The following is a 12,722-nucleotide window of genomic DNA, read 5'->3' on the forward strand; positions in this document are numbered from 1 at the left end:
TCGGGGCGGAGGGAGGTTCCCCAATATGCATACAGAGTTGCAGGCGTCGCTCCCTTGCGCTGGGGGTGAGGGGAGGTCAGCTGCGGTGAGGGGGAGGTCAGCTGGAGTGAGGGGTAGGTCACCTGCGGTGAGGGGGAGGTCAGCTGGAGTGAGGGGTAGGTCATCTGTGGTGAGGGGAGGTCAGCGTTGTAGTACCCCCGGTCCCTCACCACCCTGTGCAGGCAACACGGCCCTCCACACCTAACAATGGATGCCAATGGCTTTTCTTGAAATCATTGTACATTTTTTTTTATTACTTTACACACACGGAGGTGATTACGTCTTACAGTGTGTGTGTGTAATTACCTATTTGTGCTGTATGGAGATAGAGTTTTACTCCCAAGTACTGCCCTCCCCTCCCAGTCTTCCATTTCTTCAACTTTCTCTACTGTCATCCTTGTCAGACATTTGTAAACTCAACATTTGCAGTTATGTGCCTTCACGTGCTCCAGCCATTCCCTGTAATGACGTACTGTAAGTCTCCCATACATATTTTTCAACAGTCTTCAAGCTCTGTTTCTTGTTCTAGCCTTTGATTGCTTTCTTCTTCTTCCTCTTCTTCTTCTTCTTCTTCTTCTTCTTCTTCTTCTTCTTCTTCTTCTTCTGCTGTTTCTTCTTCTTCTTCTTCTTCTTCTTCTTCTTCTTCTTCTTCTTCTTCTTCTTCTTCTGTTTCTTCTTCCTCTTCTTCTTCTTCTTCTTCTTCTGTTTCTTCTTCCTCTTCTTCTTCTTCTTCTTCTTCTTCTTCTTCTTCTTCTTCTTCTTCTTCTCTCTCTCTCACGATGGACAAATTTATGGCTTCTTAACCTAACACCGTAATCCATCTCTCTTATTTTAGGCACCATCTTTGTTCTTCTCCCCTGGACCCTTCAACTGTTAGTCCTTTGCGCTTCTTCAAATGCGGTGACGCTAAGTTGAGGAGCACATTCTCGTCTTGCGCTAGATTAGTGTATGCGGACGGCTGGAGGAATGTTCTTCACCCATACACTTGAATTGCTGTTCGAGTACCTGCCAGCAGGTTGGTTTGGGTCATCAGGCGTCTCTACTAGCAAGGGTGATTAAGGTAGTCAAACGTCAGGATGGTTTCAATACCACAGACAAGCCAGGTGCACCACCCACCCTTGCCAGCAAGCAGTCCATTATAAAAGCGCGGGTCCCTGACGGCAGGAGACTTCACCAGGTCCCTCCCTCACACTCAGGTTCCTCCAGCTTATTTCCTGATAGCTGGCGTGGGTGATGTAGTCCTCCTTCGCTGTGTCCCATCTTCATGACTCTGCATTAACTCCCGTACAGTTTCACCAGCCAGGTCTGTGTGTGTGTGTGTGTGTGTGTGTCTGTGTGTGGTTTTTGCGTCCATCAGTGTATACACATGAGCACATTAGGTACGCGTACGTCGTACCCGGGGGCTTGATTCGACCTCCCTTGAAAGGTCGACAAGCAACCGGTGATGGTACGCGTACACCATGGTACGTCCTCACGGTACGTGGCTGTTGAGTTCACGTCGTGACGGGGAACAGAGACGCACACATCTGTGTTGAGAGATACATAGGTTGATGCCCCTCAGGAACCCCTCTTACGCCCTCAGTGTCTGTAGGTTGTAGACAGCAGCCGCCGCCCGCCCGCAGTACAACCCCTCCTGACGTAGGAGTATTTGATGTCATGCCCCCGGAACCGTCGTACGTACACCCTCCGTGTCAGGATTTGCTGGTCTCACTTTCTCTCATTAACCTAAGCCACTGACTTAATCTTAACAACGCCATGCCATTTACATTGTTCCTCTCGTGTTTTACTACATTTTTCTTTTTTTCCCTTTTTTACACGAGTCAAAGTAGCGTGGGTAAAAGCCTGTTCCAATCGTGGCCATTTAGGATGAAAGGCATGTAAAAACTATTTAGATCAGATAGCTTTGATCGCTCTCTCTCTCTCTCTCTCTCTCTCTCTCTCTCTCTCTCTCTCTCTCTCTCTCTCTCTCTCTCTCTCTCTCTCTCTCTCTCTCCCCAGCAGCTGTGACCAAGCCCTCGGACAGCAGTGATCTGACCCATTTCAAAAAGACGTATTTTTCAAATCTTTCGAAACATTTTCAGTTCCTCTTTTTTTTTTCCCTCTCCCTCCCTCAACTTCTCCTTTAATGCCTGACCTCGTTAAGGACTTTCACCCGTGCCTGGTCTCATCGGCAGTAAAACAAACGAAGCCTTTACGGCAGCTTCTCTCCCTCCCTCCAAGTATTCCCCTAAGCTTCAGATGTATTCCCAATATCAAGGTATTCTAGTGTCGGGGAACTGAGACTGCAGATGATACAGCGGGGTACGAAGTAGACACAGTGTGACACACACATACACTCGGGACACACACACACACACACATACCCTCCCGACGCCTTCCTATACCACCCTCCTCAGTGTCCCGCTATAGAGGCTCGAATCTACCTTGCTGTCTATAAAGTTCCCCCCAGTTGTTCCCCCGTCTGTCCCATTCTCATCCCGTCATGTGGCGCTGTGTCTCTCTCGTGGCTTCAAGGTCGCCGACGCCGTGGTGTGTCGCCACTGAGCCTCGTCATCGTCCACGGCTTATCATCGTCTCCTCCTCCTCCTCCTCCTCCTCGCAGTCGTGGTGGTCGTAGTCACCACCACGACCAGCCTTGAATCATCATGGTCGGTGGGAAGAGTCTTAGCTAACCATCGGCTCCCCCAGCGGTCCCACCACGGTCAGCCAGCGTCTCCGGCCACCAGCTCCCCTCCTTCCCTCCCTCCTCACACGCACCACTGAATTCCAACACTCCCCCCTTTTTTTTTCTGTTTTCCGTTCGTCCTTGTTTAAGATACGCAATGAAAACGGGAATTATGAGGGTATCCGAAATAAGACGCGTACTTTTCACGGGTTTATATGTATCCTCATCACGGGTTTGGGGACGCCATTTCAAAGAGGGAGTGTAATGATATAAAGGATAATACAATTTTATTTTTTGGTCGTTTGATAAAGGTATGTCGAGGGCGTTTAAAGAGTGTACAACAGGATACCTTTCGTCGGCACATGGTATTAAAGGACGATTGTTGACATTTGAGGACTATGTTGTCGCACAGAAGAACTTACTCGATAAGTTTCTTTACGCTTTGATGGGCGAGCGTTTGAAAGTGAGAGGATAAGTTCAGAAGTAGCGGAGACTCTCTGCAACGGCAAAAAAACCCGTCGCAAGTCGCTCATCTGTCTCCACAGCCAACCAGGCGCAGTTTAGAAGTGTTTCCTCGACCAGATGAACGATTAGGTCATTATCTATATAGTGAGTCGGATGACGGAACAGTTCATGTACGCTGCGAGGTCACGAATTAGCGCGGACCGTGTGTTTCTTAACCGGATGTGGAAGGTATGTCATCCGTGCCGACAAGTCATGACGGGGAACACTTTGCCGCGAGTTAGAGAGAGAGAGAGAGAGAGAGAGAGAGAGAGAGAGAGAGAGAGAGAGAGAGAGAGATGCATGCGACAACCGGATATATATTTTTTCTTTTTTTTCTTGCAAAAGTAATTTCAGGAATTTCTATATATATAAAAAAAAAAAAAGAGAATCCGGATCATCAGGATGAGCGAGGTTCTCTGTTGTAGTAACGTAGAGAAATAATGAAAGTTTCACTCTTCTATCATGGAGTGGCTTTTTGGAACTTGTGGCTAGGGTACGCGGCAGCCTATCATGGAGTGGCTTTTGGAACTTGTGGCTAGGGTACGCGGCAGCCTATCATGGAGTGGCTTTTGGAACTTGTGGCTAGGGTACGCGGCAGCCCATCATGTAGTGGCTTTTGGAACTTGTGGCTAGGGTACGCGGCAGCCTATCCCTCGTAGGCGTAAGGCAATGCGGGACGACATTTCCCCCCCCCCCCCCCCCCCACCCCACGATTGTGGTACGCAAACGTATGTCGCGATGTGCCAGAGTCAAGAGGATAGTTATGTAGATTTCAAACTTATGACGATCAGGCTAGGCTGTTTCAAGGAAACGGTATTTGTAATTAACAGCTTGAGCGCCTCTGTTCACTCTTCTTCGTCTGTTGATCGAGGCCGTTTTCTAAATACGAACTAAGACACAGCGTGTGTCATTTGGACGTTAAAAGAATTCCAGACACAAAGTTGTAATTGACAGGTCCTCTGATGTGTGTGTCTTCATGGTATCTGATATCTACTGAAATGACGTGGGGGGAGAAACGTGTTATTTTTTTTTTCTATCGGGAATTTTAATGAAAGCTTCGTACGAGAAACTTCAGATATGTTAAAAAGAGTCGCTGCTGCTGCTGAGTGTGGTCAGCTGTAGATGGGAAGGAGGTTAAGATGAATGTTTGGAGAGGAGTGTCAGATAGTGTATGGGGTTATTACTTGATGGATCATGGGGGAATATATATATATATATATATATATATATATATATATATATATATATATATATATATATATATATATATATTTTTTTTTTTTTTTTTTTTTATACTTTGTCGCTGTCTCCCGCGTTTGCGAGGTAGCGCAAGGAAACAGACGAAAGAAATGGCCCAACCCCCCCCATACACATGTACATACACACGTCCACACACACAAATATACATACCTACACAGCTTTCCATGGTTTACCCCGGACGCTTCACATGCCTTGATTCAATCCACTGACAGCACGTCAACCCCTGTATACCACATTGCTCCAATTCACTCTATTCCTTGCCCTCCTTTCACCCTCCTGCATGTTCAGGCCCCGATCACACAAAATCTTTTTCACTCCATCTTTCCACCTCCAATTTGGTCTCCCTCTTCTCCTCGTTCCCTCCACCTCCGACACATATATCCTCTTGGTCAATCTTTCCTCACTCATTCTCTCCATGTGCCCAAACCATTTTAAAACACCCTCTTCTGCTCTCTCAACCACGCTCTTTTTATTTCCACACATCTCTCTTACCCTTACGTTACTTACTCGATCAAACCACCTCACACCACACATTGTCCTCAAACATCTCATTTCCAGCACATCCATCCTCCTGCGCACAACTCTATCCATAGCCCACGCCTCGCAACCATACAACATTGTTGGAACTACTATTCCTTCAAACATACCCATTTTTGCTTTCCGGGATAATGTTCTCGACTTCCACACATTTTTCAAGGCTCCCAAAATTTTCGCCCCCTCCCCCACCCTATGATCCACTTCCGCTTCCATGGTTCCATCCGCTGACAGATCCACTCCCAGATATCTAAAACACTTCACTTCCTCCAGTTTTTCACCATTCAAACTCACCTCCCAATTGACTTGACCCTCAACCCTACTGTACCTAATAACCTTGCTCTTATTCACATTTACTCTTAACTTTCTTCTTCCACACACTTTACCAAACTCCGTCACCAGCTTCTGCAGTTTCTCACATGAATCCGCCACCAGCGCTGTATCATCAGCGAACAACAACTGACTCACTTCCCAAGCTCTCTCATCCCCAACAGACTTCATACTTGCCCCTCTTTCCAAGACTCTTGCATTTACCTCCCTAACAACCCCATCCATAAACAAATTAAACAACCATGGAGACATCACACACCCCTGCCGCAAACCTACATTCACTGAGAACCAATCACTTTCCTCTCTTCCTACACGTACACATGCCTTACATCCTCGATAAAAACTTTTATATATATATATATATATATATATATATATATATATATATATATATATATATATATATATATATATATATATATATAAGGCTGGAGGTGAGGGAAATATGAAATATATGTGTGTGAATTATTATGTGACAGGAGGAAAGGGAACTATGATATATATATATATATATATATATATATATATATATATATATATATATATATATTATATATATATATATATATATATATATATATATATATATATATATATATATATATATGTGTGTGTGTGTGTGTGTGTGTGTGTAGGACGAGAGAATTGTTAAGTATATCTTTAGTGATAAGCGTAAAATGATCGATGGTTTGAGGATGCGATGATATTAAAGTCTGGAGACACAAGAAGGGCAAAGGATGTATTTTAACGTGTGGGAGCTTCACGTCGGGGTGGAGAGAGGGAAGCTTGAGTGCAAAATTGGAGCTTCACGTCGGGGGAGAGAGAGGGAAGCTTGAGTGCAAAATTGGAGCTTCACGTCGGGGTGGAGAGAGGGAAGCTTGAGTGCAAAATTGGAGCTTCACGTCGGGGTGGAGAGAGGGAAGCTTGAGTGCAAAATTGGAGCTTCACGTCGGGGTGGAGAGAGGGAAGCTTGAGTGCAAAATTGGAGCTTCATGTCGGGGGAGAGAGGGAAGCTTGAGTGCAAAATTGGAGCTTCACGTCGGGGTAGAGAGGGAAGCTTGAGTGCAAAATTGGAGCTTCACGTCGGGGGAGAGAGGGAAGCTTGAGTGCAAAATTGGAGCTTCACGTCGGGGGAGAGAGGGAAGCTTGAGCGCAAAATTGGAGCTTCACGTCGGGGTGGAGAGAGGGAAGCTTGAGTGCAAAATTGGAGCTTCACGTCGAGGGAGAGGGAAGCTTGAGTGCAAAATTGGAGCTTCACGTCGGGGTGGAGAGAGGGAAGCTTGAGTGCAAAATTGGAGCTTCACGTCGGGTGGAGAGAGGGAAGCTTGAGTGCAAAATTGGAGCTTCACGTCGGGGTGGAGAGAGGGAAGCTTGAGTGCAAAATTGGAGCTTCACGTCGGGGGAGAGAGGGAAGCTTGAGTGCAAAATTGGAGCTTCACGTCGGGGTGGAGAGAGGGAAGCTTGAGTGCAAAATTGGAGCTTCACGTCGGGGGAGAGAGGGAAGCTTGAGTGCAAAATTGGAGCTTCACGTCGTGGAGGGAGAGGGAGGGAAGCTTGAGTGCAAAATTGGTGTCGTGGGGATGGGAAGGGAGCAGCCATGTGTGTGTGTGTGTCCCCCCGAGGGGCGGCCGAGCTTAGCCTAGCAGCCACCTTACCAGCCCGAACAGCTTGGCAGGATGTCCTCACTGAGAGAGACAGCACGACCGGCGGGTACAGATTACAGAGGACATTCTTTTTAAAAACAGGTGCCTGGGTCTGAGAGGGAAAGTGGAGGAAGTGTTTGTGTGTGTGTTGTGTGTGTGTGTGTGTGTGTGTGTGTGTGTGTGTGTGAGAGTGTGTGTGTGAGAGTGTGTGTGTGTGTGTGTGTGTGAGAGTGTGTGTGTATGGTGATGATCAGGTGTACGGGGAGAGAGGAGGGAAGGATGGGGTGGTGTGGGGTGGGGTGAGGGGGAGAAGAAGGAGAGGATGACAAGACAGGGGTATCCCTTTTTTTGGCACGTGCAGAGAGAGAGAGAGAGAGAGAGAGAGAGAGAGAGAGAGAGAGAGAGAGAGAGAGAGAGAGAGAGAGAGAAGCCTGCAGGAGAGTCTTCGGACGACCGGAGAAAACTACCATGTTGTCGACGCTCGGTGTTTGTGCAGACGGACAGCGCCTCCTCGGCCCAGAACGCTTCCCTCGTTTTCGCTTCTACCCTTTTTGCCGCAGTCTTTCTCACACGGGTGTTGGGATGACCTCCTGCACTGTACCCCCTTCTGACGGTGGTGTCCACAGAGGTGTGGTGTGATGTTGGCGGAGTCTCTTCAGACGCCGAAACATCACATGGGAGGACGCTTACATAGCTGAGCAAACTGTGTCCATCTTGTGGCGACGTGTTGTTAACTCAGTAGCCTGACAGCTAAGAGTTGTTTACATCACTTTGATGTTTGAATGTTGATGTGGGTGTTGTGGTTTACATCACTTTGATGTTTGAATGTTGATGTGGGTGTTGTGGTTTACATCACTTTGATGTTTGAATGTTGATGTGGGTGTTGTGGTTTACATCACTTTGATGTTTGAATGTTGATGTGGGTGTTGTGGTTTACATCACTTTGATGTTTGAATGTTGATGTGGGTGTTGTGGTTTACATCACTTTGATGTTTGAATGTTGATGTGGGTGTTGTGGTTTACATCACTTTGATGTTTGAATGTTGATGTGGGTGTTGTGGTTTACATCACTTTGATGTTTGAATGTTGATGTGGGTGTTGTGGTTTACATCACTTTGATGTTTGAATGTTGATGTGGCTGTTGTGGTTTACATCACTTTGATGTTTGAATGTTGATGTGGGTGTTGTGGTTTACATCACTTTGATGTTTGAATGTTGATGTGGCTGTTGTGGTTTACATCACTTTGAATCAGTTGTTTGAATCTTGATGTGCCAAATGTGGTGTTTACCAGACCATACGATGTTGGAAATGACTTATGTTTTGAGAAAAGATAAAAAGATAACATCATTGATGGATTGACATGATCCAGCGAGCGCACGTCGAAGAGATGTTTGCACGAAGCATTGACGCATGTCACATATTTACGAAGTTTGACCCACTGCGTCTCCGTGATGTTTGCATGTGTGGAAATGCCTGCATGTTGTTGGTCCCGGTACACCACACATACATCACCGATGTGTTTGTATTTGAGACACATCATTGATGCTCACATAGCTGCGTTAGTGATGTGATGCGCACGTGATTTAGCTGCGTTAGTGATGTGCACGTGATCTATCTGCGTTAGTGATGTGCACGTGATCTATCTGCGTTAGTGATGTGCACGTGATTTAGCTCCGTTAGTGACGTGCACGTGATTTAGCTGCGTTAGTGATGTGCACGCGATTTAGCTGCGTTAGTGATGCGCACGTAATTTAGCTGCGTTAGTGATGTGCACGTAATTTAGCTGCGTTAGTGATGTGCACGTGATTTAGCTGCGTTAGTGATGTGCACGCGATTCAGCTGCGTTAGTGATGTGCACGCGATTCAGCTGCGTTAGCGATGTGCACGTGATTTAGCTGCGTTAGTGATATGCACGTAATTTAGCTCCGTTAGTGACGTGCACGTGATTTAGCTGCCTTAGTGATGTGCACGTAATTTAGCTGCGTTAGTGATGTGCACGCGATTTAGCAGCGTTAGCGATGTGCACGTGATTTAGCTGCGGTAGTGATGTGCACGTAATTTAGCTCCGTTAGTGACGTGCACGTGATTTAGCTGCCTTAGTGATGTGCACGCGATTTAGCTGCGTTAGTGATGCGCACGTAATTTAGCTGCGTTGGTGATGTGCACTTAATTTAGCTGCGTTAGTGATGTGCACGTGACCTAGCTACGTTAGTGATGTGCTCGTGACCTAGCTACGTTAGTGATGTGCTCGTGATTTAGCAGCGTTAGCGATGTGCACGTGATTTAGCTGCGTTAGTGACGTGCACGTGATTTAGCAACAACACGTGATGTTCACATAGTACGACCATCAACAACAAGGCTCACATAGTGTAACAGACTACGTAGGTGACTCGATTCTTACGCCTCAACACCGTTGATGTGTACAGCGAAGCCCCATCGCCAAGGATTCTTACGCAGTTACGCCTCGGCGTGAGCGAGGGTTGAATGTGGCGTAGCTGCGTACACCAAGTGGGAGGGACGAGAGGTGAAGCTCCTGTCCCGATCGTCGCCCCGCTGCTTGATGGACCAGGGGCAGCAAGCCAGCCAGCCAGCCAGCCACCCATTAGGCAGGCAGGGGAGCGGCCGCTCATCGACGTGCACATCTCAACCACAGGAACGACTCCCTCGCACATGCCCTTCCACGACCATTCCTCTCACTGCCGGGAATTCATTGTAGTATTCCCGCCAGGGATGGATGGACGTGAAGGCTTAGTTTTTCCCTTCTTCTTCTTCTTCTTCTTTTCTTCTCCTTTTTCTTCTTCTTCTTCTTCTTTTCCTGTCCTTCTTCTTTTTCCTTTCTTGTCTTCTTCTTCTTCTTTTCTTCTTCTTCTTCTTCTTCTTTTCTTGTCCTTCTTCTTCTTCTTCTTCTTCTTCTTCTTCTTCTTCTTCTTTTCTTGTCCTTCTTCTTCTTCTTTTCTTGTCCTTCTTCTTCTTCTTGTCCTTCTTCTTCTTCTTTTCTTGTCCTTCTTCTTCTTCTTCTTCTTCTTCTTCTTCTACTTCTTCTTCTTCAGATGTCCTTGTAAACGGAGAGGAGAAAGTGGAAATGTTTCCCCCTCCCTCACCCTTCTCATTCCAGATGATAATGCATGGACACGAGACGTGTGGCAGTTGTATACGTCGCTCCCGTAAAGTCCGATGTAGTGTCGCCTGTTGTGCGACTGCCACCTTTTGGACGCCGTCTGGTTTGGAGCTCTGCTCTCCATCTGGAAAACCAGTGTGGTGAGAGAGAGAGAGAGAGAGAGAGAGAGAGAGAGAGAGAGAGAGAGAGAGAGAGACGTCCTGACCTTGTATTTCACCGACACCAGCCGGATACCTCTAGTTATGCCATGGCAGGCCGTGTAGGACGATTAATCAAGGACGGAGGATTAATGGCAGGGCCAGCACCGGGTGTGCCCCCAAGGTCTGCCAGGATATATGGGTGTGTCTCTGTAGGTATGGCTGGAGGGAGGGAGAAGGAGGAAGAAGGAGGGGGGAGGGAGGTCCCGCGGAGATCGTAGGTAAAGGTGGCAAAGTTGGTGTGGTGGAGGAGGGGTAACGGAGGCGTGGTGGTGGTGGGGGTGTCTTTGCTCACTCTCGCTGGCCAGGTCCCCCCACTCCAACCCGAAGTGCGGCCCGCCAGTCCTCACCCAACCCTCGCGCCGTGTAGACGTGCTCCTCTCTACCTCTCCAGATTCACCTAGTGAAGCTGTTTAGTGACCTACGCCATGAGGATCCTAGCAGGATTGGTCGTCTGCGCGGCCTTAGCAGCTGCCGTTCCGGAACCCCAGGCACTGTTCCGAGTACGTGAAGCCCTCCCCACTGTGTTGAAGCACGGCACTGTGCCAGCCTGGCGGGCGGCACTGGGGTCGCCTGACCTGCAGGGAGGGAGGATCATCTCTCTCATATATTACCCCCCCTTAACTCAGTACTCTCCAAACCCCCTTCGTGTCTCCCTCAGTTCATCTCTTTGTAACCCTAGATTCTCCCTGTGTCTCCCTCCACAAGTGTTCCCTCCACACACCCTCCTATACCCCATCAATTTCCCTCCATATATAATTCTTCCAACTGGTGACACGGGCCAGATTGGTGATGTGTTCTCCTTCCCATTAGGTGAGGTTGGCCCCTCGTGCCACCCGCCCGCCCGCCCGCCCGCTGTTATCTAAGGCCAGGACTAACCAAATCCCGCACGCTGCATGCAGACCCTACTAACACAACACGGTGCAAACGAGTGACCTGTGTCGCCCTCTGTAACCAACCGAGGCTGTGATGTGTGTTTTTTTTTTTCTCTCGCCACAACTGAAACTTGGAAAAAAAAAAATAGTTCGTTGCATGAAGTCCCTATTGTGTTCCAAAAAAAGAATAGAAATAAGGTTTGTAGGAACGCTGTCCCGTTGTCCTAGCCACGGCAATACAGTGGAGAGGGGAATGGGGTAGTAGCAGTGGTAGAAGTAGTAGTAGTAAGAACAATCTCTCGATGATATCTTAGCCACGGTAGTGCTGAGGGGGATAGGTGGGACGACCCGTCACTATCCTAGGTACACACAGTAGTAGTAGAGGGAAACGTACCCCCGCAGTCGTAGCGTATGTCAGACGATGGTCGCAGATCTTGGGAGAATCTTAGAATTCTAGCCGCGAGCTCGCGCGCTCTCTCAGCAGCCACTACAGAATAGATCTAGGCAGGGGTACTGTTGGTGAGGCTCCACTGCTCCACAGAAGTCCATTAGCGTATGCTTGACAAGTGTGAGACAAAAGGTAACTGTTTATTATGAGTTATTGATGTGACAGGTATATTTGATCAGGTTTGGTCCCGTTGGGGTGGGATGCCATGAGGGATAAAAAACTTCGTAAAGAAGCTAACGTCTTTGGAAGAATAGATGAATAACGGTTCTTAACCGAAAAAAAAAAAAAATAGATGAAGTAAAAATAGATTGGTTAAATTGGTAAGTTCGTTTCAACTGGCGGCGTGACTGTTCTGTTTACATCGGTCTACTGCTGTCGCTAATGTTAGCGTAAGTCAAACATCCCTCCAGCGCTGACACATGACGAGGATGGAAGTCAGCTGGACGGATGACTGTGGTGTGCTACACACTGGCGCGTGTGGTATCACGGTAAGCAAGGCAGACTAGGGCTCCTGGCGCTGATTAACCTCAGCCAGCCGCTCGGCAGGTGGAGAACTGGTGGACCTGTGGTTGTAGACGAAGCTTGAATGCCAAGTGGCGTCTAAAGAAACATTCTCCTTAATTCCAATCATGGCGCGACGGAGTCGTAGGTAAGACAAAGGAATCGTTGAATTTGGATGATATACGATCACCTCGTCAGGGAATTAACGCGGATGTGCTGAAAAAAAAAAAAACGACAATTGATCGTCGAAATTTGTTAAGTACTCTTGACTATTGTTAACATTGGATAGACATATACGGTGTACAGGAGAATGGTTTTATCCTGTCGAATACCCAAAGTACGAGCTTCCTGCTGCTCCACGCGCCTTTATGACTGAGGAAAGGAAGGCTGGGGGCCGTGAGGGCTGCTCCAAGTGTTGGCTGCATCATGGGTGGATGTGGCTCGCTCACCCGTAAAACACCTTGTGTCTAGACGTCGTCCCTGCCCGGGCCACCACCCGTCTTCCTCATGGAGCCATCTTTGTCTCCTCTGATAACCCGATGGTGGGGAGGGGGCAAGGCGTTCCACCCTCGGGTATAACCATATACTGTCCAAAGTTACAGATGAG

The 12,722-nt window shown here is 47.7% G+C and overlaps 1 protein-coding gene across 1 annotated transcript in view; it reads left to right on the plus strand.

The window, feature by feature from the left end:
* Positions 1 to 10,629: 10,629 nt before the first annotated feature.
* The window catches only part of LOC139763502 (uncharacterized), a 182,565-nt gene continuing 180,472 nt past the window's right edge, over positions 10,630 to 12,722 (plus strand). Inside the window, exon 1 of the mRNA XM_071689633.1 lies at positions 10,630 to 10,794. Within this exon, the coding sequence (XP_071545734.1) occupies positions 10,720 to 10,794 (75 nt within the window). The 5' untranslated portion in view covers positions 10,630 to 10,719. The remainder of the gene's footprint in view (positions 10,795 to 12,722) is intronic.

Source organism: Panulirus ornatus, chromosome 47, assembly GCF_036320965.1.
Source record: "Panulirus ornatus isolate Po-2019 chromosome 47, ASM3632096v1, whole genome shotgun sequence".
NCBI lineage: Eukaryota > Metazoa > Arthropoda > Malacostraca > Decapoda > Palinuridae > Panulirus > Panulirus ornatus.